Source organism: Schistocerca cancellata, chromosome 2, assembly GCF_023864275.1.
Source record: "Schistocerca cancellata isolate TAMUIC-IGC-003103 chromosome 2, iqSchCanc2.1, whole genome shotgun sequence".
Classification (NCBI taxonomy): domain Eukaryota; kingdom Metazoa; phylum Arthropoda; class Insecta; order Orthoptera; family Acrididae; genus Schistocerca; species Schistocerca cancellata.
Window position 1 is genome coordinate 427,188,226 of NC_064627.1, and position 27,126 is coordinate 427,215,351.

Consider the following 27,126-nt stretch of genomic DNA (forward strand, 5'->3'; position numbering starts at 1 on the left):
CTATTCTCGATTTTTACCTCAAGACACCTGTACAGCCCCTCGCTTGCTACACTGGGTGATCCAAAAGAAAGAACAGATTTCAATCGTTTATTACAGACAAACTATGAAAGACAGAAACGCATTGCGCATGTGACTGGAAAGGGGAGGGCTGAAAGTCTTATGTTCACACAGACACCGCGCATACATTCAAAATGAGCACCGTACATTGCTCGAGAAACATCGGAGCCGTAGTAGACTTCATTTCGTACACGAATCAAGAGGTCCCTCAATCGACAGCTTCGACAATTAGATTTCTTGTAAGGCTTGATATGTAACCGTTGCTTCAGAACAAGCCACATCGTTGTTTTAGGAAGCTGAAGTTCCTGGACTAGTCGTGTTGTGAACTTCCGAGGGCTCGACATGAGCGGATCCCACATACGCTCCACATTTTTATCAGACGTGCGTGACCGTCCAGTGCACTTCCCTTTGCATATGCAACCAGCTTCCAAGAATCTTGTATTCTAGCCATAAAGCTGCTTGTGCAGAGGCGGCTTCTTACTGAACTGACGGTGGAAGGCACGTTGCACTCGAAGAAAGGTTTGACTTCTCGCAAATGGCAATACAAATAATGATTTCTCTCGTGATGTAGTCACAATGTTGCTACAAACAACAGTGTAATCGTGTCGAAACTTTGAACCTTCTTCTATCCGGTGACGTGCGCAATTTGTCTGTTTTTTATGTTTTATCTGTAATAAAAAAACTGAAATCAATTGTTTCTTTTTGAATCGCCCAATATAAGTAAAACATTCACAAACATAAGAAGTTTACACATTTCAGGTAACATGAACAATGTTAATTCAAGAAAATGTAAGAAAACGCAAAGGGAAATTCCTTCTTAATGGGAGCACTGTTTTGGGAGTGTTTATGATAGTTATTCATTTCTATGAATGTGACAAAAGAACGCATCAGTTACAAACACGATTGAATAAGTACGGTGTAAAAATATTACCAAAGGCTTTCGCTGGCTTCAGCGCCTGAGAGTGCTGAAGACTCTTGATGTTGGACCGCCGGCAAGACCTTCTCGTCCATGTAATAACATAACGGAAAACCTTCGTGACACAGAATGGACCAAACAGGGTTATTAGAACATATGTTTTCTACAGCGGGCAAATCTTGCAGACCATGGACTGAGGAAGAGGAAAACTCATATGTAAAACATGCAACACATGAGTATCCTACGTGACCATTGGCAATTTTCCCTTACTTGGCGTGTCACCAATATAATAATTGAAACTGGCGGCCTCGATCCCTCGTCCGCCAAAGGTAGACCAATGATAAGGTTTTAGAATACAAAGAACGCAGGTTGCATCGACATTATGTAGGATGGTCGACGAGAACATGGAGACTGGTGTAGTTGCCGTTCTTAAGGTCTTGAAAATTTCTATGATGAACAACGTAGAGGACAGGCTATCCGTCAGTAAAAAAAGTTTTATGGGTGGAAAGCAACAGTGCATGTAGAGAGCTTTCGCTTTTCTAACACAGACTAAAGCAGCCATTTCATATGTGTTGTTCTGTTGAAAAGAAGTGATCGTGCGACACTACTAGCTGGAAGACCTCGTCCAGGGTTGTTTGGCCGCCCTGTGCAAGTCTTTCTATTTGACGCCTCTTCGGAGACTAGCTTGTCAATTAAGGTGAGATTAAATGCGTAGGACAACACAAGTACCCCGTCCCCAAGAGACGAAAATCTGCTATCCGGCCAGGAATCGTACCTGGGACCCCGCTGTGTATAGGCAGGAGCGCTAGCCGCCAGACCATGAGCTGTGGGTTTTTTTCCTGATTACAGCAGGAAACTTCCTACTTGGATGACTTTAGTACATGGAAATTCAGCTATTAGCAAAGTGAATATAAATCTTTCGAAGCAATGTCTTTATCTTAGTAACAGCGGATATGATCCCGTGTCGGTAATTACGCGGCCCATTCACGTTACAGTTATCACCATCTACGCTCGACGTCAATGTGCAATAATCACTCACAGACGTCAGTTGGCAGCACTAGCTGTGGAAGATGTATCTGGGGGACGCCGAGGACAGTGCAATCATTATCGTATTGTGGAAACGGAGCGATTTATCTGACTTACAAAAGGACATGGTCAGTGGCTTTCGTGCCAGGGGTCGAAGCATTTCCGAAACTGCTAAGTCTGTAAATTGCTCGCTTGCCGACATGATTAAAATATACTGTGCATGGAAAATGACGCTATTCAAAGTGGCGGCAAGGCAACTATGGAGAGCCACGGAGGGGGGGTTAACGACAGTTGCGGAGACATGTACTAGCGAATAGACGTATAACTGTTGAGCAGCTGATCAGCCACATGAATCAAGGGCCCACCAATAGTGTCTCGTGAACGATCGTTCAGCGAACGTGGCTTCTTATGGGCCTACACAGCAGGCGCCTAGTTCGACTGCTTTTCATTGGCGACGAAGGCTGGAATTTGCACGCCATTACTGCAGCGGGAAGTTCAGTCAGTGTCGATAGGTGACCTCAGTTGTATCAGAGTTTTCCTCCATCGACGTGATATATTTGAAAGCAACCACCCTGCTGCAATCGTCGTAAGGGTCCTAGCGGGGGGAGAGAGCATTTTTATCTTAGGAATTGCTTCGTGGCATTCCCTGGATGATCTCGTTATTCTGGAAGGCACAATGGATCAATACAAGTACGTATCTATCCTTGGAGACTATGTCCACCCCTACATGAGGTTTCTCAGCCCGATAACATCTACCAGCAGGATACTGCAGCGTGTCACGCAGCTTGCAATGTAGGTGTGTGGTTCGAACAGCACGAAGATGAGTTTACCGCACTCTCCTGGCCACCGAACTCCCCGGACTTAACACCAGTCGACAATCTGTGGGACAACCTCGACCGGGCTGTTCGCGCCACGGATCGTCAACCAACAAATCTATCACTTCTGGCCACGGCACTTTCATCGATATGGCTCCATATCCCTGCCGGTTCCTCCCAGACTCTCCCTGACTCACATCCTATGCGTCTCATAAGGGTCACTTGGCAACAGGCGGTTATTCAGCCTGTTCACAGGTGGTCACATTAATGTGACTGGACAATGTATCTTTTAAATGTTCACATCAACAACAGCAATGAGGAATCCAATGTCATGACCGGTCGCGGAACGGTTAACATATTCGAAAAACTTATAGATTTTTTCCCTACAAATGTTAAGTTACAGATATATAAAGACTCCTATTAGGCTTAGAGCAGTTGATAAGCCAGGGAAAATGAAAACGGTAGTGGAGGGAAGAGAGAGAGAGAGAGAGAGAGGGGGGGGGGGGAGGGGGTTGCGAAGAAAAATGTTCGGTTACGGAGCTTCGTAGGAAACTGCTAGGCCTGTAGCTTTGCCTGTTTCCAGTCGCAATTGACATGCATATTTAATAAAAAAATCTACAACCAAAACTTTGCACATTTCTATTCAAATTAGTAATAGTTCTTACTAAAGGACTCAGTACAACAAGTTTGATAGCAGACCTGAAATACAGTTACGATAAGAGTAAAACACTGTTTAACCATAATACTGTAACTAAACTTGTACAAATTACCCGAGAAATAATGAAACCACTTGATCATTCTTTGCATTTAGGTCAGTCGACGACCACGCAAGCATGAACAGGAGCAGAAATGAACAGAATAACACAAATGGCTGTGAGTACTATTGCTAAACTGAAGGCTTTCCAAAACTAAGATTCCGATGTGTCTGGAAAGGAAAGTTTTCTGTCGCTGTATATTCCACCTGAACTGACCTACGGCAGTGAGACATGGACTCATCATGCAAAATCCTTTCAAACACTATGAACTGCTCAGCGGGCAACGGAATGACCCAGTTTGGGAGATACTACAGTTTTTAAAGAAATATTTATTATTATCTTATGAAATTATATGGTGATGGGCAGGGCATGTAACCAGGAAAATGACGGTAGAGAAATCAAGGAATTTCTGTTCTGAATTCCAAGAGATGAGGCCAAGAAGACGACCGAGAGAAGGAGCGTAAATGATGACGTTAAGGAAATCTGCTTACCGTTGAAGGCCATAGTGCATGGCAAAATATAGTGATAGACGCAGACGGGTATCCAACGCGGTGCCACGTGACCGAATAACCAAAAGAAGGACTGGGCCGGTTTTTGTTGATTTGCACATATTTGATGGGCAGGTAACAAAGACTTATTTATCATTAAATTAGCCTTGAAAGTATAAGCTAGTGATCTTTAACAATTTATGAGTTATTTTAAAAATACTGGCAAGAACGTAGCCAGATAGAATTTTTCACACACAGCCTGAATGGCTAATATAAAAAACAAACTAAGACGGAAATACAACAAATTCCCAAAGTAAAATGCCAGAAGGGCTGATTTTAAGGAACAGGAACAACAACCAATAACGCCTTAAGGGCTGATTTTAAGAAACATCAACTACAGCGAATTATGCCTGAAGAGCTAATTAAACAAAAGCAATTAAGATCTCAATAATTAACTAGTAACTGGAAAGTTTATTTTCAAACAAGCCTGAAGGGCTGTCTTAAACACACACTATTTGCCAATAAGGCATTTGGCTGTACAATTAACAAGACACTTTAAACAGAAGCAAAATGTTTAACAAAGGAATCACAGTAATAGGTAGATTTTAAAATTTCCACAGATAATAATGACAGTCGGCAACAAAATAACTGAAGATTTGGTTCTCAACTCTAAATTAGTGCGAGCTGCTTTACATTTCGCTCATACATGACCTGGCCGGTACACTACAGCCGGCTCTCAAACCACCAGCTTAGCGTGGGGCTGTCCACGAGTCTGCAGCAGACTAACAAATTCAATTACCAGCCGGTACTGACAATTAAATACAATAATAACAAAAATGAGAACCTAACCTTAATTACGCTGGTCCCAAGTTAATAAATTGGCGCCGCAAGGAAATATTTTGTTACTGAAACACAAGTTCGCGGTCCCAGCTGCCAGTTAAACGCACGTGAGATTCCAACATGCCAGAATAATCGTACACAGCAAACACTCTCTGCGTGAAGTTGTTAAAGAAACAGAGCATAAAATATCTTAATATAAGGAGGGGCAGATAGAGCCGACTCAGAGATCAGATCAATAAGTACAATCAGGTAATTCAAATTGCGTAACGACTGACTAGAAGGACTGGCGACAGCGGGAGAACCTTGAGGAGGTGGCACACACTTTCGTAGTAGTCTTCAGAAGCACCGTAGCAGCAGGCTGCTCATTTCAATGCTGACCTTTCGAAACCGAAATTGAGAGCCTCTAACGAATCCCGCCTGTGCGTCTCACATAAACACCGAGCCCGTCTTTCCATAATTCCTTACGGGTTGCAACTAGCACATTACACCGTGCCAACACTCCATACTGAAACCTCCACAAGCAGCGGCGTACGGCGTACTCGTTGCTCTCCAGCAAGGCCGGCCGTGTTTAATTACTCATACAGGCAACTACTTCATGCTAAAAGTACACACCGTGCAACCTACACGCATCATGTGCCAAGCCAACGCAAAACTCACTGCATGACCGCTCGCACTGACAGCCAAGGCGAGACTCTCTACTGGACACCCCTTCAAAGATTCTCCCCCTGCGCTCACTAAACTCTCTGACAAAGATCACTAGTCGTAAATAGGAAAGATAAGCTAGCCGGCTCAAATACACAAGCACTTCATCCAGCAGACCATGTCCAGTGGCTGGTGGTGATGATGTCAATGATGATGATGGTTATGCATCATATGAAGTGATTCAGTTTTTTCAATGTTATTAATAGACAAGGAAAAGGCGAAGTAACTAATGACATATTATCATGAGAGACGCAACAACTGTATAAAGGTCCAGCAGAAATGATTCGTTCTTTTCAAAGCCTGTATTATCCAAAGTATTACATGTACAAATACGAGTGATGTATGAATAGAACCGTAAGCTCAACGATTTCAGCTCTGTGCCTAACAATTGCCATTGCGAATTCAGTCCATTGACAAAATGGCGACAGACTTGTGTATGAACTTTGCATGTCCAAGATGACATTCAGCGACGAAGGAATCGTCCACTTATCTGGACAGATTAATCGTCACAATGTGAGAGTGTAGGGCATTGAACATCCTCATGAAATTGTGACACAAGAAGGAGAATCGCAGTAGGTTAACGTTTTCTGTGCAATTTCATAAAGAAGTTGTATGGGCTGTTTTTCTTCTGGGAGAAGACAGTGACAGATACCTCTTACCTTCATATGTTGCAGTTGTGGTTGTTTCCACAACTGACTTCTAATCCCGAGAATTTCATCTCTCCACAAGAGGGGCACCCCCCTCATTGGAGCATCAATGTTCGTCACTACCTAAACGACGAATTTTCGCGTCGCTGGCTGGGTGCAGTAGTATACAAGGTGTTACAAAAAGGTACGGCAAAACTTTCAGGAAACATTCCTCACACACAAATAAAGAAAAGATGTTATGTGGACATATGTCCGGAAACGCTTAATTTCCATGTTAGAGCTCATTTTAGTTTCGTCAATATGTTCTTCCACCTACGCTCAAGGGAGCACGTTATCATGATTTCATACGGGATACTCTACCTGTGCTGCTAGAACATGTGCCTTTACAAAAACGACACAGCATGTGGTTCATGCACGATGGAGCTCCTGCACATTTCAGTCGAAGTGTTCGTACGCTTCTCGACAACAGATTCGGTGACCGATGGATTGGTAGAGGCGGACCAATTCCATGGCCTCCACGCTCTCCTGACCTCAACCCTCTTGACTTTCATTTATGGGGGCATTTGAAAGCTCTTGTCTACGCAACCCCGGTACCAAATGTAGAGACTCTTCGTGCTCGTATTGTGGACGGCTGTGATACAATACGCCATTCTCCAGGGCTGCATCAGCGCATCAGGGATTCCATGCGACGGAGGGTGGATGCATGTATCCTCGCTAACGGAGGACATTTTGAACATTTCCTGTAACAAAGTGTTTGAAGTCACGCTGGTACGTTCTGTTGCTGAGTGTTTCCATTCCATGATTAATGTGATTTGAAGAGAAGTAGTAAAATGAGCTCTAACATGGAAACAATGCGTTTCCGGACACATGTCCACATAACATATTTTCTTTCTTTGTGTGTGAGGAATGTTTCCTGCAAGTTTGGCCGTACCTTTTTGTAACACCCCGTAGATGATGTGGTTCTGTTCTCTTGGCCTCCCAAGTCATTTGATCTAAAGCCCTGGGACTTTTTTCTTTGGCGGTCCATTGAGCACTGTTTATACATAATACCACCGCCAAGAACACTGCAATAGCTCAGAGAGCACTTCAACACTGTTGTGATGTCCGTTGACAGGATGTTGCTGCATAAGATTCGGAACGAATTTGACTGCCGTTTGGGCGTGTGCCGTGTGACCAGAGAGGCACTCACGTAATAGTCATAGAGTGCAAAATTCTCACTTGGTGAGTTTATGGTTCTATTCATGCATCAGTCATATTTGTACATGTAATACTTTGCAAAATATAGAGCTCTGAAAACGAATGAATCATGTGTAATAGCCCTGTGTTAAAAATATGTTTTAACAATCTTAGTTGCAAATTGTCACAAATAATAACTAGTTTCGATCACCTTAATGATATTATTCAGATCTGATTAATCACAAGGTAGGAAAGTCAGTTTTCTTTTTCCAAAAGTCATAAGTTGTCAAATAAAAAGAACGGCTCTATATCAGATTTGTAATAGCATTCAGTGGCATCCAACATACGGAAAATGAGGTTACACGACTGAGTACTGTTACAAGTTTGCTGTTCCTCTTATTTTAGAATTTATGACTGAGTTCATTTATGAAATTTTTTACTTGTAATAACACGTGATTAATAAGATCTGAAGATGATCATTAATTGATCAAAACGTAATCATTTGACACAATTTGCGACTGAGACGGTCACAACAAATATTTCTTAAAAAGGTAAAATGTTAGCTATCGCCTGTTACCAGAATTCAATCCGTTACTTGCTTGGGTCAATTTGTAAATCACACGGATAAAACAAAAAAGTTTTCCTTTACCAGGCAAGGAAGTCTGAAAGCTCTTTACGCGAACAGCTTTTCTTATTTGACGATTCATTTGTCTTCCGTCTTTTGAATCGCACAAAATACACGACACTATTGAGACAACAATAACAATGGCGGAACTATAATATGTACTGAAGGCAAACTCTCATAGCGCTGTTATGGTTGCACTGTTCTCAGGAAAGAGAAGAAAGCTGGTTAGGGTTTAACATCATACAAGCATCGAAACAAGTAGAGCACTGAGGGAATTGTAAATGGCTAGAGGAAAGAATCTTGCGTCATATTGTTTACGAACAATCGCGGCATTCACCTTTACTCTCGGGAAACTACGGAAAATGTAAATCGTGAGGCCCGACAAGGAGTTTCTGCCACGTCTCCACCTAGGTTTATTGCTTTCTATGACCGAGAAGACAGTCATGATCTGTTATCCCGGCAGACGTGGTGCTCAGCCGGTACCACGAATCTTAATGAAATGTTGCTGTCTGGAGCATTCGACAAACACCATCGAATTTCTTGTCAATTTGTCATTCCTCTGGCCGTGACCACATTGATGTCACGGTGTTTACTGTTCGGGAAAGACACGGCGACCGTGGCCTAAACGAAAACCCGGCCAAAACACGCATCCGTCTATGCAGCCGGCTGACCAGGGCTTCCCACGCAGTGGCTAGCTACACCGCCAGCGGTCGTTATGCAAACGAGGAGTGAAGCACAAGCTGACAGGTGAAGTCGGTCGAGGACGGGTGATAGATCTATTTTTAACATTAGAAGTACCTTAAAGAAACAGGCTGAGGCCGGAACTGAGAGAACACTAGCAACATCGAGCTTGAATTCCGCTTTGTCGGTTCACATTGCCGTCTTCTGACTGTACTAGCTGAGCATTTACCAGAAGGTTGTGTGGGAAACGCCGAACCCTAGGCACAGAGCTATGTAAATGTTATTGATGCACCCGATGTCTAACGCACATGCCAAATAACAACTAGGGACCAAGGCTACCATTTAGAATCTCCATTCGAAAACGGAAATCAGATCAATTGACTCAATTGACTGCTAGTTCTCAGTGATTTCCAGAAAGCATTTAAAAAATTCACACCCGTCAATAAAAGGGAACACAGCGATTCAACAATGAATATCATTCACCAGTTAACTGAAGATAGTAGGCTACAATGTACTACAGTAAGAACGTCATACTATTGTGAGAAAGTTATGAGAGTAAACCGTGCTCCATCATAGCCGCGCAGTTATGGTGAGGGAGAGCTTGAATTTCAGTGTCGAATGTGGATGAAAGAGGACAGCAAATTTCTTACTTTGTTTACCTTTTTCTTTGAAGAAAACGGGAATAACTGCGACGACAGTATATTTGTTGCTCGCTTTAATTGTGCCTAATAAAATAATTTAATTATTTGCTAACTGCAATAAACATCTTTCAAAAAACTGTCGACGGAGTGCTTCTTAACCTTAACTATACAGTACATCACATTATCTTAATCAGAAAATGTTGGTGGAACCGCAAACTATTCTTAAAGAATTGCACCCGGCAGCTGGATTAACTGGCCGTACGCCAGAACACGTAACCATCTTATTTCGGTGGGAGCTGTACCGAGAAACACAGTCACACAGACACACATCCACACAAAAAATATTATAGTCGGTGTAACGACTATATGACTCTTTGAACTTCAGAGGTATGGAGATCATTCTTAGTCTGTAGTTATTAGTGATACATTATGAAAGGTTTTTTCTTTGGGAAGCGAGAGGGAAGAGTGGGAATTCCTTCTCTAAATCCTCGCAAGAACGAAAAAATGGCTGACATCGAAATAAGTGTCCAAGGAATAAAAAAGCAACTGAAATCACACAACAGAGGAAAGTCCACTGGACCTGACGGGAAACCAATCCGATTCTACACAGAGTACGCGAAAGAACTTGTCCCCCTTCTAACAGCCGTGTACCGCAAGTCTCTAGAGGAACGGAAGGTTCCAAATGATTGGAAAAGAGCACAGGTAGTCCCAGTTTTCATGAAGGGTCGTCGAGCAGATGCACAAAACTATAGGCCTGTATCTCTGACATCGATCTGTTGTAGAATTTTAGAGGGCCGGCCGGTGTGACCGTGCGGTTCTAGGCGCTTCAGTTTGGAACCGCGTGACCGCTACGGTCGCAGGTTCGAGTCCTGCCTCGGGCATGGGCGTGTGTGATGTTGTTAGGTTAGTTAGGTTTAAGTAGTTCTAAGTTCTAGGGGACTGATGACCACAGAGGTTAAGTCCCATAGTGCTCAGAGCCATTTGAACCATTTTTAGAATTTTAGAACATGTTTTTTGCTCGCGTATCATGTCATTTCTGGAAACCCAGAATCTGTTCTGTAGGAATCAACATGGATTCCGGAAACAGCGATCGTGTGAGACCCAGCTCGCTTTATTTGTTCATGAGACCCAGAAAATATTAGATACAGCTCCCAGGTAGATGCCATTTTCCTTGACTTCCGGAAGGCATTCCATACAGTTCCGCACTGTCACCTGATAAATAAAGTAAGAGCCTATGGAATATCAGACCAGCTGTGTGGCTGGATTGAAGAGTTTTTAGCAAACAGAACACAGCATGTCGTTCTCAATGGAGAGATGTCTACAGACGTTAAAGTAACCTCTGGCGTGCCACAGGGGAGTGTTATGGGACCATTGCTTTTCACAATATATATAAATGACCTAGTAGATAGTGTCGGAAGTTCCATGCGGATTTTCGCAAATGATGCTGTAGTATACAGAGAAGTTGCAGCATTAAAAAATTGCAGGGAAATGCAGGAAGATCTGCAGCGGATAGGCACTTGTTGCAGGGAGTGTCAACTGACCCTTAACATAGACAAATGTAATGTATTGTGAATGCATAGAAAAAAGGACCCTTTATTGTATGATTATATGATAGCGGAACAAACACTGGTAGCAATTACTTCTGTAAAATATCTGGGAGTATGCGTGCGGAACGATTTGAAGTGGAATGATCATATAAAATTAGTTGTTGGTAAGGCGGGTACCAGGTTGAGATTCATTGGGAGAGTCCTTAGAAAATGTTGTCCATCAACAAAGGAGGTGGCTTACAAAACACTCGTTCGACCTATACTTGAGTATTGCTCATCAGTGTGGGATCCGTACCAGGTCGGGTTGACAGAGGAGATAGAGAAGATCTAAAGAAGAGCGGCGCGTTTCGTCACAGGGTTATTTGGTAAGCGTGATAGCGTTACGGAGATGTTTAGCAAACTCAAGTGGCAGACTCTGCAAGAGAGGCGCTCTGCATCGCGGTGTAGCTTGCTGTCCAGGTTTCGAGAGGGTGCGTTTCTGGATGAGGTATCGAATATGTTGCTTCTCCCTACTTATACCTCCTGAGGAGATCACGAATGTAAAATTAGAGAGATTCGACCGCGCACGGAGGCTTTCCGGCAGTCGTTCTTCCCGCGAACCATACGCGACTGGAATAGGAAAGGGAGGCAATGACAGTGGCACGTAAAGTGCCCTCCGCCACACACCGCTGGGTCGCTTGCGGAGTATAAATGTAGATGTAGATGTAGAGGTGGGAAGAAGGAATTATAAGCCTACACTCATGTGAATTCGGCAGAAAGAAAATTTTTCATTCAGTATTTTACGAGAACCTTTTGCTTCCATTCATCGCAATAGAATGCGAAAGTAGTGTAAGAAGTAGTAGCTATAGTTCTCTATGTACTCTCCAATACTGCAACGCTTCAAAATACCTAGGATTGGCCTTACAGAGGTCATTGACACACGAAATCCACCTCCGAAATGTGGTAGCTAAAATCAAATCTCGGAACATTCACAGAAATCGCCCGGTGTGTGACTACAACATCGTGAAATGTAGATCTTTCTCACTCAATGCTGCTGTTCCACTAGGCAAAACAGTGCTCGCACTGAAATAATTGGCAGACAGTTCAGTCACTCAGTGTACCTCATCACAGGGTCTGTTCGCCCCGCAAACACACACAAAAACACGACAGATCGCAGTCATTGTACAACGTGTCGACAAGCATACAAAATAACCTAGAATTTCCAACTGATTTAGAATTTTCATTATCAGAATCTTAGCGACTGAGATCTAGAAAACCATCATGGCGCACAGTACTCTGTCTGCATAGCAGTCATTTCAACAGGCAAGATGCTTGGAACATTCAATGGCAGGAGAAAAGTTCCTTGGTGCGTCAGCAGTTAATTAAAACTCCCTGGGAGCGATCTGCTGGTTGTCATCTACCCTGACGACACTCGTAAATACTGAATCGGATGAGAAGTGACCGGAGCAGATGTGGGGCATTGCTGCACCAATTGGGATGGAAGTCCTTTCCTCAGTGTGACTGCACCGAAAAGAAGCAAAGTATACATCACATAACGTTTGAATGTTCCATCAGAGCATTCCAAGGGACAGCAGAAGACCTTCACAGTTTGCCTGCAGAAGCTTCTGATTGGACTTCAGACCTGGACTTAGAGCTATGAACCCACTGTGAACCTGAGATTATGTGCATTTACGTAGAAATTTATATACTTGCTGTAAATAGTTGTCCATTATTTTCTCCTGCAATCATATGATAAATAATTATATACTCGTGAGACAATTGCCAACGGAAGATGAACATTTCAGTGCTTCACGTAACTGGCATGTCACACGTCTTATACTTGCCGTCAGGATGGAGCGTAGGAAGGGCAAGATTCGAGATTTGGGGTTATCTGACCGTAGCTAATTCTTGTGTTTGCAACACATAGAGCAATCCACCACCAAGATGGTGCAGGAACTGGGATATACACGTGTTACGGTCCCAAATATGTAGACACCTTCTATCCGGAGGAAACGTCTGCAGCTAGAGTCAACTGATGATGACAGACTGTCACACAATATCAGAAGTATGAAAGACATGTCGCAGCGCAGGAAATGACCTGCCATCTCACTGCTGCGCAACAACAGCCTGAGAGCTGAGAAGCGCCTCCTCATTATGTGGTGTAGAAACCAACGTTCCGCAGCGTACGTCTACCCACTGAACATCAGAAGGTACAAAGGTTAGCACCGGCCCAGGAACATAGGAAACGGACCCTCCAAAAATTGAAAACGATGACACGGACTGATGAGCTTGGTATACGGTGGTACAGGCCAATGATGGGGTACGAGTACGTCGTAAGCAATACTTGGAGGCGTATTTTGCTCGCTAACAGGGCATTCAAGCAGACGGCGAAGGTACTGCAATTTGGTATAGGTTTCCTTGAGATGAAATGGGATCCCTGTTGTGTCTACCATCGTCTCTCATCTGCCAATAACAGGGTCCAAAAAATGGCTCTGAACACTATGGGACTTAACTTCTGAGGTCATCAGTCCCCTAGAACTTGGAGCTACGTAAACCTAACTAACCTAAGGACATCACACACATCCATGCCCGAGGCAGGATTCGAACCTGCGACCGCAGCAGTCGTGCGGTTCCAGACTGTAGCGCCTAGAACCGCTCGGCCACTCCGGCCGGCCATTAACAGGGAAGCCCGTGTCTCGTTCACGTACATTCCTTCTCAGAAAGTGACCAGCAAGTGCAGAAAAAGAATGTACAGCCCCATCGGTCTAGGCTTTTGTCAAATTGCCTTGAGAAATTCTCTTCGCTGATGACAGTGCTTATATCTCTTCTTTCGCACCACGCTCTACCCTTCGCCCCGTCAAACCTAATCAATCTTACTGAGTTCATGTTTGGAGTTATCGTGCGGTTTGTAAGCGCCCTGGGCCCAAATGGGACCTCTTCTCGTACATTTTGAGTGCCGGTTGAGCATTTATGAATCAATAGAGCTCCTCATCGCATTCTGTGTGTAGTCTCCAGTCCATGCTGCGACGAGTCGGCTCGGTCAACAGGCCGAAAGAGGCAGAAAGAAAGGAGGAATCAGATTTACCGCCTCGTAGGTTGGGGTAGGATGAAAGGAAATCGGATGTGCTCTTACAATCGAAACATCCAGGAATCTGCTGTAAGTGATTTAGGGAAAACTATGAAAACCCAAATCTGGATGGCTGGTTGAAGATCTGAGTTGCCGTCCACCGTAACACGAATCCAGTATCTTTCCACTGCACCAATTCATTCGGTTGAGGAACTAAAGTGGTAATATATGCGGACAGAGAACGTTACAGTGCGAACAAACGTCACCGTCGTTTCACGGGCTTCCTTGGTGCTACAAATGCGTTACTGTATCTGACTGATAAATCCCAGAATGATTCTGGACGGCTTGTTAGTGGCTCTTACGTCTTTAATATTGTTTATTACAATGTAGAAAACTAGGAAATACGGAAAGTGAACAGTATTTTAAGGAACTTGAAAGGAAATTAAAAAATCCGGTAACACGAAGGTCAGGGACCATCCCATATTGCAATATCTCACTGTGGTCATCAGGAAACTTGGTCTATATGTGGTTAGTTGAGCACAGTTGAATAAGCATTTCTGAGAAAAGTAAGACGTTTGAGGCCGAAAAGTGGCTGTAGATCATACCTAAACACACGTGACCAAATATTCCTTATAATTTCCAATCTACACACGCAGCTGCTCATTCTGGGCTACTCACGAATTGAAATAGAAATTATAAGACCTTTTACCGATCAGAACCAAAAGAAATTTCTTCACCACGTTACATAACTACGAGTGTAAGAAGGATGCAAGGACTCAATGAAAACGTCGTATTAAGTACACAGCCGACACGCCTTATGAGATATTGGTTTTTTTAAACTCTAAAGCAGCTAGCAATTATTACTCAAGGCAATTAATAAATCATTATTTGCACAGACGATTTAATCTGTTAATGCATAACAAAGGCTAGTCAGCAGGGGAAAGCAAGAGGAGGATTTTTGTTTGTATATCTTTGCCATTTGACCATCACCATAAACAGTAAGTCGTTAATTTTTAATTATCATCCTGAAACAACATAACACGATGATGGTATTAGTCCTCTACATATTAACTTGTCAGTATGACAGATTTTTCCTAACGATGGATGGCTTGGCGGAGACCTAGGTTTTGGAGTCTGTATTTTGGTTGTTCAGGAAACAGTCCAGTAAATCAACTCATCGTCGTTCCAAAAAAGCCTGCATAGAGCTGTAAAACTATCGCAGGCTGCCATAAACTATCACAAGTAGGCGCAGACTACGGTAGCATTGGTCTGTTGAGACTGTAACCGCATTATCTGTACCTTAAGTGTATTGCATACCTATCGGACGTTAACTCATTTCGACAGCTTTGACTGAGTACGCGATCGGTGGATTACTAGATTCCCCTAGAAATCAGAAGATGTGAACCTTCTAGAAACTGAGTGAGTGTATGCAAAAGACTGGAACACTTTTGTTCTACAAAATTATCCTCCTATCTATTACTTAGCCGGCCGGAGTGGCCGTGCGGTTCTGGGCGCTACAGTCTGGAGCCGCGTGACCGCTACGGTCGCAGGTTCGAATCCTGCCTCGGGCATGGATGTGTGTGATGTCCTTAGGTTAGTTAGGTTTAAGTAGTTCTAAGTTCTCGGGGACTGATGACCACAGCAGTTAAGTCCCATAGTGCTCAGAGCCATTTCTATTACTTAAAAATAAACAGTATTTATATCAGTATTTAAAATGGTCAATTTTTAATTCTGTTTTCTTCGAAAATTGTTCATTTGAAACTTTAAACAGAGAGTTGTCGTGTTAAAAATATAAAAAAAAAAAACAGTGCACGTGTACCACATAGTGTTAGAAAACGCTGTTTCCTGAAAAAAGGTAAAATTTAAAAAAGTGCAAAACAAAAATGTATCAAACATCGCTTCAGTACTGCGCCGAGCTTATATAAAACATAATTCTGCTATTCAGCAGCAACTTTTACTCTCATCAATAATAACAGAAAACTTTGATGTCAACAACAGAAAACTGTTGTCTTTGACCATGATGAAGAACGTTCTATTGAGTTCAAAATAACAACAATTGAATAGATTTTAATATGTTTACGTATGTAAACTGTGCTTACATACAAAATACTTGCTTTGGTTACATAAAAGTGGAGAAGTTACGCGATCAACCTATTTTTATTACTTACAAAATGCAATTTATATTTTGTAAGGACATAAGACACTCAGTGGGCCAGCACTGAACCATGTGCAGTGCTAATTATGTGCAAAACAAACAAACAACAAAGAGAAGTCGTCGGCTCCCAGTTTCTTTCTCGTACATTCAATTATGTCTATCTCTGACAAAGCAACGAATACAGCTAGTAATCATACCATTTACAACATCATTTATGTAATGCATGAAAATTACCGAACTGTAGTTTTTGTAGAGCGCAATGGCTCCTTCGCCAGAGGAAAGAGGTAGAAGTCACGAGGTACTATGTCAGAAGAGTAAAGTGAATGGGGTAGCACTTGATAGCCCAAAGAAGCAGCATGTGTGAGTGACCTGTGCAGAACGAGCTGGGGCGCTGTCGTAGAGCAAATCCACGCCTTTGGACAGCTTCCCTCTACGCTTCGCCTGGACGGACTTCGTCTGGAGATTTCGGTAAGACGATCAAATGGTTGAAATGGCTCTGAGCACTATGGGACTTACCATCTGAGGTCATCAGTCCCCTAGACTTAGAACTACTTAAACCTAACTAACCGAATGACATCACACAGATCCATGCAGGCAGGATTCGAACCTTCGACCGTAGCAGCAGCGCGGTTCCTGACTGAAGCGCCTAGAATCGTTAGGCCACAGCGGCCGGCGGTATGACGATCCTTTGACGCTTTGTTCCTTGCGAATTCCAGAAAACGCTCAACATCGCCTTATCCGATGATGGTTGGCCGGTGTATCCACATGTTCCCACTGCTCGTTTTGCCCGTTTGTCTCAGGGACAAATTGATACACGCAACGCTCGTCCGTGGTAATTATGCGATTAAGTCATCTGGATTGTCTTGGCACATTTGCATCATTTCCGCTGTTGTCTAAGTTCGGAGGGCTTTCTGAACGGGTATAAGCAGTCTCGGAGTCTAGCAGGTGGTTTCCTTCATCGTGTTGAAAGTGACGTGCATGATGTCGAAAACTGTCCCGTCATTTATTTTCTCTTTTTCCACTATCGCCTCCATTGTGATACAATGGTATCCGAGTATTAAGACCTTCATTTCCTCGGTTCTTCACAAAGATATGGTCTGATATTCCGTTCTTCGTTATTCAGAGTTTTCTGAAGACACTGGTGGCGTCTGATCCGGCTGACAACTGATAAGTGACTGCACTGCTGCCGTACAATTCCGTCTACTCAGTATGGACAGTTACAGCTGTGTTACTCTTCAGACTCAGAAAACTAATTAGCGTATGATACCTCGTAAGTGGGGCGTACAATTTTATTCCGGTCCATATAGAACGTGCTGCGGAACTGCGGTGAGGGGTTTGCTTTATGACTTCCCCTAGTTCACTGCCCCAGTGGAGTCTTTCTTAAGACATATTTTAATATGGTATACAGTTCGTTAATTACAATTGCTTGGTTAGTCAACTTTAGGAAGAAATCATTCCGACATTCCGTTGGAGCTATTTAGGGTTATGGCATAATTTTCACTTCCGTCGTATGGCTTCTTCGATGTACAAGCTGAACGTTACTTTAAAATCTGTCTCGTTGACGCAGCCACTTTATTTCGTTCACGATTTGATTAACGTTCTCGTAATCACTGCTGAATCCCCGCGGTGGCCGCCGCTAGGCTATGACCTAGCACGAGGAGTGGGCTGGCTGTGGTTCCGACAGTCGGTGGGAGGTCCCAGTTATCGAGGTCAGGGGGAAGACGAGACACGTGGGCAATCCTGCTGGTATAAGAGCCGCTCCAGGCAGCGCTCGCTCAGTCAGCATAGCATTCCCACAGCGACACGGAATAGCTTCGAGATGCAGGCCGGCGTGCTAGTGGTGAGTCGCTCGCTGCCTCTTCTCGCTCTGTAAGCCCTCCGCTAGCATCCTCCAGCAAACTCTACGGTGTTTGTGTCGTAGCACTTCGTTCAGTAAGCGTGGGTATTCATCACGTCGATTACTTTTTCTGTTGCAATACATACACCCAGCTTTTTAACAGACGTCGTTGTGTCACTGTAATGTCGCTGTTGCAATGTTTTTGGTTGCAGTGTATTTGCTTCAACAAAGTAAAGAAGCGTATTGAACAAGAGACACTAGAATTAGGGGGAAGTGAGTTCCACAGCACTGCCCGGTCGTCATCGTTCAAATTTCTCTCCCTGGTCAATACTGGGACAAGTTTTTGAATAAGACAGATTCCTTCCCCCGTCCGTGCCCCGTAAAACTATTGAGGAATCAGCTTTGTTAGCTTCAGCATTTTTTGTCAATTGTTTGTTATATGTATTCTAATCTCTGTCTTCCTCTACAGATTTTACTCCCAACACTCTCTCTAGTACCTTGGAAGTAATTCACTCCTGTCTTAACACAAGCTCTGTCATCCTGCCTCTTCGTCTTGTCAATCTTTTCCATATGTTCCTTTCTTTTCCGATTCTGAGGAGAACGTCCTCTTTTTTTACCTTAACAGACCACCTAATTTTCAACATTATTCTGTAGCACCAAATCTCAAACACTTCGATTCTCTTCTGTTCCGGATTTCCCACAGTCCATGATACATTATCATGCAATGCTGTGCTCTAAAAGTATATTCTCAGAAATTTCTTCCTCAAATTAAGGCTCTGTTTGATAATAATAGTATTCTTCTTGTCAGGAACGCCCTCTTTGCCTGTGCTAGTCTGCTTTTTATATCATTTTTCCTTTGCGATCACCAATTTTGATGTTAAGCTTCTCACTATTAACATTCCTGCTGCTTTCGTTACTTTCGTCTTTCTTCGGTTTACTCTCAGTCCATATTCTATACTCATTAGACTGTTCATTCCGTTCAACAAATTCTGAATTCTGCTTCACTTTCACTGAGGATAGAAATGTTATTGTGGTGTCACCGCCAGACACCACATTTGCTAGGTGGTAGCCTTTAAATCGGCCGCGTTCCGTTAGTATACGTCGGACCCGCGTGTCGCCACTGTCAGTGATTGCAGACTGAGCGCCGCCACACGGCAGGTCTAGAGACACTTCCTAACACTCGCCCCAGTTGTACAGCCGACTTTGCTAGCGATGGTTCACTGACAAAATACGCTCTCATTTGCCGAGACGATAGTTAGCATAGCCTTCAGCTACGTCATTTGCTACGACCTAGCAAGGCGCCATTACCAGTTACTATTGATGCTGTAAAACATGTACCGTCAAGAGCTATGTTCACCATTTATGGATTAAAGTTAAGTATTCCACAGCTACGTCCTTTTTTGCTAGTCTAATTTCCTTGACCTGTTCCAGACCTCACGCCAGCCTGCGTGAGCTACAACGCGTGCCTTTCGCCTTCCTCTCATACAGGGTTGGCTCTCTTGCCAATCCACAACAGTTATCACCGAATCTTTTCATTGATCCCCTTTCAACCTGAATTTTTAACTGACTCTTGAACCTTTATGTATTTCCATCATTGTCTATTCTGTGTATAGACTGAGTAGTAGGGCTGAAAGATTACATCCCTGTCTTACATCCTTTTTACTCTGTCAGTTCATCCTTATTCTTCCAGTATTACTGTCTCCTCTTCGTTCTTGCACATATTGTACATTACCCGTGGTTCCCTATAGCTTACTCCCAGTTTTCTCAATATTTCAAACATCTTGTACCATTTTACACTGTCTAACGGTTTTTATAGGTCAACAAATCCCTTCAGTGTGTCTTGATTTTGTATCAGTCTTGCTTCTGTTATCAAGTACAACGTCACAAGTGCCTCTGTGGTGACTTTACCTTTCCTAAAGAAAAACTGACCGTCAACTGTTCCTCAATTTTATTTTCCATTCTTCTGTGTATTATTGCTGTCAGCAACTTGCCTATATGAGTTGTTAACACGACTGTAAGACAGTAATCGCATTTATCTGCTCTTGCCATCTTTGAAATTGTGTGGATAATGTTTTTCCGAAAGTCTGATGGTCCGTCGCTAGTTTCACAGACTATACACACCAACTTGAATAGTCGTTTTGTTACTACTTCCCCCAACGATTTTAGAAATTCCAATAGGATGTTATCTATCCCTTCTGTATTAATCTCAAGTCTTACAGAGATGTTTTAAATTCTGACTAATATCCTAATACTAGATCCCCTATGTCTTCCATATTGACTCCAGTTTCTTCTATCATGCCATCACACATGTTCTCCCTGCACAGAGACCTTCACTGAACTGTTTCCACCTACCGCTCTCTCATCTGCGTTTAACAGTGGAATTCCCGCTGCGCTCTTAATGTTGACACCATTGCCTTTCATTTCACCTTATTTTGACTTATCAGTATGCTGAACCAGTCTTTCAGACGGTCGCTTTTTTCGATTTCTTCGCACTTTTCCACTTCACCTTGGCTTCTTTGCGCTACCTACTGACTTCATTCCTAAGTGACTTATATTTCCTTGAACATTCTGGTGCTTCCTTCTTCCGTAGATCAATTAAAGTATTTCTCCTGTTACCCTACTTTTCTGCCTATTTACTTTTCTTGTACATATACGTTGCCTGCAATATGTGTTGCAACATGTGATTGCTCTGTTTAGAGATGTACACTCTTCTTCAACTGAACTACGTGCTGCGATACTCCTCATCGCAGTATCCACGTCTATAGCGAACTTCAAAAGCGCCTCACCATTTCTTAGTACTTCAATATCCAACTTTATTCCACACTGGTTCTTCTGGACGATTCTCTTAAACTTCAATTTACTCTTCATCATTAGTAAATTATGGTCGGACAGCCGTGATCAGAAAGCTCCATGTGAAATTTTCTGCCAGTGACAAAATCTGTTTCTTCATGAAAAAGTTTCCTATGAGGAGACCAGTGTACAGTTGCAGGGGGGATAGACTTATCAGGTATGTTGGCATCCAAAGGGAATTCTTTAAATGAAACAGGTAGTTTAAAAGCCATTATGCACTATATCCAATGAGACGGTGTAAAATTAGGCGCACCTCGGGAGTATGGAACAGATCACCAGCCAGTTAGGATGGTCATGGCAGGTGTCGTTTGGTAGTGAAACAAATTGCGAGAAACATCAGGAGTGGAGGAGAGAAAAAACGCCATGCCTCTCTGAGAGCCACAGCCAGAGAGAGAGCGTTCCTCTGTCATCCGTCGATCCGGGGTCGCCTCTCGCATCCAGGAAGTGATTTTCCTTTCACGCTGCCGATTGCTCACTCAGACACGGTGCGTTGAGACAGCGCATTTATGGGAACAAACATCCCCTGCTAACGCTATGCTCCTGCTTGGCACGTAGTCCACAATACCTGGTATGTAAGTACTGACAGCAGAATTTTAATTAAAATATTTTTTAATTTAACTACAAGAATTTCCTATACCCCCTGTACAGCCTTAAGAAGATACGGTGTAAACGCTGTTGGGGACTTAACGTATGTGGTAACACAGGCCGATCTGACAAACATTGCCACAAGTATGGTGAGGACGACGCTTTCCGCATCAGTTGGACAGCACGAGAGGCGGACAAATTGTTTTTCGTAACATTCTTACTGTTAAGATTAGGGGGAGACTTTACAAAATAGTAGTATCTTAGATTCTGAAGAGAGAAAATTTTCCAGGCAAATAAAATCAAATAAAACTAAATACTTAGGCCAATTTTATCTTTGAAGCGGAGAGCTTACTATTTTTCACATGGAGTAGACAAAGAATGCTGTGAGAAATATTTCAATTTTGGACACAGCTCGTCTTAGGGAAGTCTACCACACCAGTTTTACCTTAAACTATGTAGTGTAGGGCCTGGGAGGGGAAGTCGAGCGGTAAAGCACGCAGCTGGAAACCGAAAGGTCACGTAGTTGAATCTCGGTCGAATAACGGAATATTCAGTCTGCCTTTAATGTAAAAATCACCTCGATAGGATAACTGTGGTCTGTCAGCGACATGCGAGTCGCCAAAAAGGCGCCCAATGAAATTATTATTTTTATTACATTACGTTGTACCTTGTCTGAAATGTAATGAAAATATTTAGAACTGATCTCAACCTCTATCAAATGGAGTGAGTTCGTGTAGGAGAGATGAACAAGATGATAATAATTGTTAGAGAACTAAAGTTAGAGAAGATGACTTTTATGTGTTAATTCAATGATACTCACGGCATACAAGAGAAATTCTCATTTTTGGATACGAGCACCCTTAGAGAGTGACGTTATTGTAGAAAAAAGCAAGGAAAAACTTTTTGTATGAGGTTCAACTGTATCTTTGGTGTTAAAAAATACAGATAACTAACGGTTCAGAAGCGAGCGGTGTTTTCTGTGAGATGAGAACGTTCACTATAAAGGAGAAACAACCGTAAATCAATTGATAGGTAAAAGTGTGTCTTTGCAGTACGGAGTTGGGGCGCGTGACAGTGTTCTTTGTGTAAGTGGGTAAAGGTGGACCTTGTTCCCACGTTTTTCGTTTTTACTTTCAATACACGAAGTAAATCGAAAACAGTATTGCTTGAAACTGCTATAAACTGTCCAGGCAGTTTTACTCTATAAACAGAAACTTAGAAATCGTATGTGTCTTTCCCCATATATGAACAACAATCCTTAGAAATTCGCAGAGAATTTAGTCAGTGAGTACTGCCGGTAATATTATCAGATATGAAAGCCTGCCTAAAGCTTACAATCGCAACTCCTAGAAACCTCTACTGAATAAACCATAAAGTGGAAAATATGTGTAATATTTCACTTAGTATAATAGTTGCACAATTATTTTTGTGTTTCCTCAGGTTTAATAAATCACAACGGACTGTACCATAAGAAACAAATCAAAACGGTGTTTGCCAGTTTGCTTCGAAGAACTATGTAAGAGTGAGCATATAGGCCAGTAGCCATCCTGGCTATCCGTGCGGTCTAACGCGCTGCTTCCCAAGCGGGAAGGCGTGCCGGCCCCCGGCACGAATCCGCCCTGCGGATTAGTGTCGAGGTCCGGTGTGCCGGCCAGCCTGTGGATGGGTTTCTAGATGGTTTTCCATCTACCTCGGCGAATGCGGGCTGGTTCCCCTTATTCCGCCTCAGCTGCATTATGTCGGCGATTGCTCCGCAACCACTGTCTCCACGTACGCGTACACCATAATTACTCTACCACGCAAACATTTGGGGTTACACTCGTTTGGTATGAGACGTTCACTGGGGGCCGAACCGCACAATAACCCTGGTGTGGGGCGGAGGTAGGGTGGGTGGACTGCTGTGGCCTGTTGTGGGGTTGTGAACCACTGAGGGCTACGGTGGGACGAAGTCTCTCCGTCGTTTCTAGGTCCCCGGTTTAATACACACAATACACTACTATAAAGCATTCATTCTAAACATGCGGTTAGTTGTACTTTTTTATTTAGAAACCTTTACTGTAAGTGTGTCTATGCACGCTAATTACATCACATCTTTTTAAAATTATAAACAGAAGTGTAAGGTAATTTTTGCTTCAACTGCAGCATAAACAATGTCTAAGGCACAGTGATTACTTCACAAAAATTTCTTTCTTTCGTTGAAGCGTTACTGTATTTGTCAGTGGCAGCAGATTATTTGTTTATCACCGAATCGGCAGATCATACCACAAAACAACAAACATAACCCTCAAGTTTCGAGAACTCTATTCCATTGAGGCTATTTTGTGAATCTTAAAATTTTTAAATTTAAATGGATCTAATTTTCTTCAGTGTCCGTCTGATACAGCATTATTCATTGTGTCGCCGATAGTTTGTTTTACTCGAGGAACCTTTAAAGAGTTGTTTCAAGAAAAAGTTCTATTACAGGAGATATGAGACACCCTTTATGCCAACTTTGAGTGCGTAGACTACCTAATATACGTTACGAGATTCGCTTTTTAGACGTGTGTGACTGGAAGGTTTTTAATGCTAACCACAGACAGATAACCCGATTTTTGATTTACAAACTGAGCAAGTCGATAACACGCTGGTCCACCTCTGGCCCTTCTCATAGCAGTTATTCGGCTTGACATTGATTGATAGGGTTGTTGGACGTCTCCCTGGGGATATTGTGCCAAATTATGTCCAGTTTGCGCCTTAGAAGTCAAAATCCCGAGCTGACTGGGCGACCGTGCCCGTGATGGCGCCCCACACTGTTACCCCTGATCACTCCTGGATGTCGGACCCTAAGCTGGGCTACAGTCAGCTTGGTATCCAACTGGTGTCTGGAGCGTCTCTAGACATGTTTTCGGCCTGGGATCTCATTGAGTGGAGTAGAATTGTCTGCACTGATGAGTCCTGCTTCGATGTGAGCCCCGATGACCAGTGAAGACTGCACGGAAAGTAGTGGGGCTGCAACCTGAGTGTCGCCTGCGATAAGGCCCGACAGCCAGCAGTGATGGTCTATAGTGCCATTTTTTTTCATGGAAGGGCCCATTTGGATGTCATCAGCGGCACCCTTATAGCACAGTGGTTCGTCGACGATATTCTACGCCCCGTTTTGTTGCCCTTCGTGGAAACCCATCCTAGCCTTAAATTTCAGCAAGATGATGGATAATGCCTGCCTGCAAACAGCAAGAGTTTCTATAGGTTGTCTTCGTGCTTGCCAAACTCCACCTTGGTAGCAAGGTGACCGGATTTCTCCAAGTTGAGAAGTTTGGCAGCATTATGGGCACGGCCCTCCAACCATCAGACAATTTTGACGATCTAAAGCGCCTATTGGACAGAATTTATCAAGATATCCCTCAGGAGAATATCGAACAACTCCAGCAATCGCTACAAAGCCGAGTAACCGTTTTCATAAGGGCCAGAAGTGAACCAACGCGTTATCGACTTGCTCAATTTGTGAAGTTCTGAGCGAAAGGCTATTTACAATTTGTACAGAAACCAGATGGCAGTTATAAGAGTCGAGGGACATGAAAGGGAAGCAGTAGTTGGGAAGGGAGTAAGACAGGGTTGTAGCCTCTCCCCGATGTTATTCAATCTGTATATTGAACAAGCAGTGAAGAAAACAAAAGAAGAATTCGGAGTAGGTATTAAAATCCATGGAGAAGAAATAAAAACTTTGAGGTTCGCCGATGACATTGTAATTCTGTCAGCGACAGCAAAGGACTTGGAAGAGCAGTTGAACGGAATGGACAGTGTCTTGAAAGGAGGATATAAGATGAACATCAACAAAAGCAAAACGAGGATAATGGAATGTAGTCGAATTAAGTCGGGTGATGCTCGGGGAATTAGATTAGAATATGAGACACTTAAAGTTGTAAATGAGTTTTGCTATTTGGGGAACAAAATAACTGATGATGGTCGAAGTAGAGAGGATATAAAACGTAGACTGGCAATGGCAAGGAAAGCGTTTCTAAAGAAGAGAAATTTGTTAACATCGAGTACAGATTTAAGTGTCAGGAAGTCGTTTCTGAAAGTATTTGTATGGAGTGTAGCCATGTATGGAAGTGAAACATGGACGATAAATAGTTTGGACAAGAAGAGAATAGAAGCTTTCGAAATGTGGTGCTACAGAAGAATGCTGAAGATTAGATGGGTAGATCACATAACTAATGAGGAGGTATTGAATAGAATTGGGGAGAAGAGGAGTTTGTGGCACAATTTGAGTAGAAGAAGTGATCGGTTGGTAGGACATGTTCTGAGGCATCAAGGGATCACCAATTTAGTATTGAAGGGCAGCGTGGAGGGTAAAAATCGTAGAGGGAGACCAAGAGATGAATACACTAAGCAGATTCAGAGGGATGTAGGTTGCAGTAGGCACTGGCAGATGAAGAAGCTTGCACAGGATAGAGTAGCATGGAGAACTGCATCAAACCAGTCTCAGGACTGAAGACCACAACAACAACAACAACAACAAGGGCCAGAAGCAAACCAACGCGCTATCGACTTGCTCAATTTGTGAAGCTCTTTCTCTTGAAGAAATCGTCCAATTTTTATGAAATTATAGTCGTTGTTTGTGTGTACACCTACTTCACGGCTACCGATTTAAGTCCCATTCAGATAATTTTTTATTTATAGTGAATTTTCTTAAATTGTGACCAGAGAGTGTGAAGACTCTTTGTGAGCTGTAGAAACGCCCCGTCTTGTTGCAGGTACTGGGCCTGCTGTGCGGCGCAGCGTGGAGTGCGGCAGTCAGTGGAGGCGGTGGCCGTCACCACCACCACTACGGCGGGTCATATCCAGGTGGCGGCGGCTATGCTGGGGGTGACTTCTATTCCAGCGGTCCCTACTACCCTGGAGGCGGAGGGCACCGACCTGGAGGCGGCGGCTATCCTGGTGGTCACCACCAAGGTGGGGGCTACCCGGGAGGTGGCTATCCTGGAGGCGGCTACTATCCTGGGGGCGGAGGGAACCGGCCAGGAGGCGGTTACTACCCGGGTGGCAGCACGGGTGGCCACTACCCGGGCTCTTACCCGGGAGGTGGAGCAGGTGGCGCCGGACAGTACCCGGGGGGAGCCGGCGGTGGCGGAGGCGGCGGCGGTGGCGGCGGCGGCGGCCATGGAGGCGGTGGGGGAGGTGGTGGAAGCGGATACGGACGATAGACTAGCTCATAATTTGCTTTCGCTAACTGATAATGTCACTTATTTATTTCATTCATCTTAATAAAATCAGCTCTAATCTCACACGTTTTTCATTTGGGTAACGAAATCATATTTGTTTAATGTCGAATGATATGTCTGTGTTACTGGACGCCGAGCATCTTGATATGTCGAACATTAAACTCAAGACTCAACGAGGAATGCAATATCGTTGCATTTGTGGTTAGCCGAGTCTTTAGTAGACGGCGGTCAAGCAGTACATTGGTATACGCCCAAATCGATTAAATGTCAGTTTAGAAAGAGAATAGAAAAGGGCCATGTATTTCCTTATGTTAAATGCTCAAAGCGCTTCGCTAGCAATAGCTATACAACTACTTAACACTCCCGTGTAGGATTTACTTTTGTCGGCTGAGTCCATCAGCCGTTATATTTGTGTTACACTAGGATTATACATTTCACAAGATTTAACATTAATTATGTCACCTGTGTGGGCTGACTATAAGTCGCAGGAGAGAAATTTTCTCGTGAAATATTGCCAACGTATTTAAAGGGCGACG

The 27,126-nt window shown here is 43.4% G+C and overlaps 1 protein-coding gene across 1 annotated transcript; it reads left to right on the top strand.

The window, feature by feature from the left end:
* Positions 1 to 17,909: 17,909 nt before the first annotated feature.
* Positions 17,910 to 26,572, top strand: LOC126154633 (uncharacterized). The gene is made up of 2 exons (XM_049916168.1): positions 17,910 to 17,957; positions 26,123 to 26,572. Exons 1-2 carry the CDS (start codon positions 17,937 to 17,939, stop codon positions 26,570 to 26,572), a joined length of 471 nt encoding a protein of 156 aa, XP_049772125.1. The 5' UTR covers positions 17,910 to 17,936.
* The last annotated feature ends 554 nt before the right edge of the window (positions 26,573 to 27,126 follow it).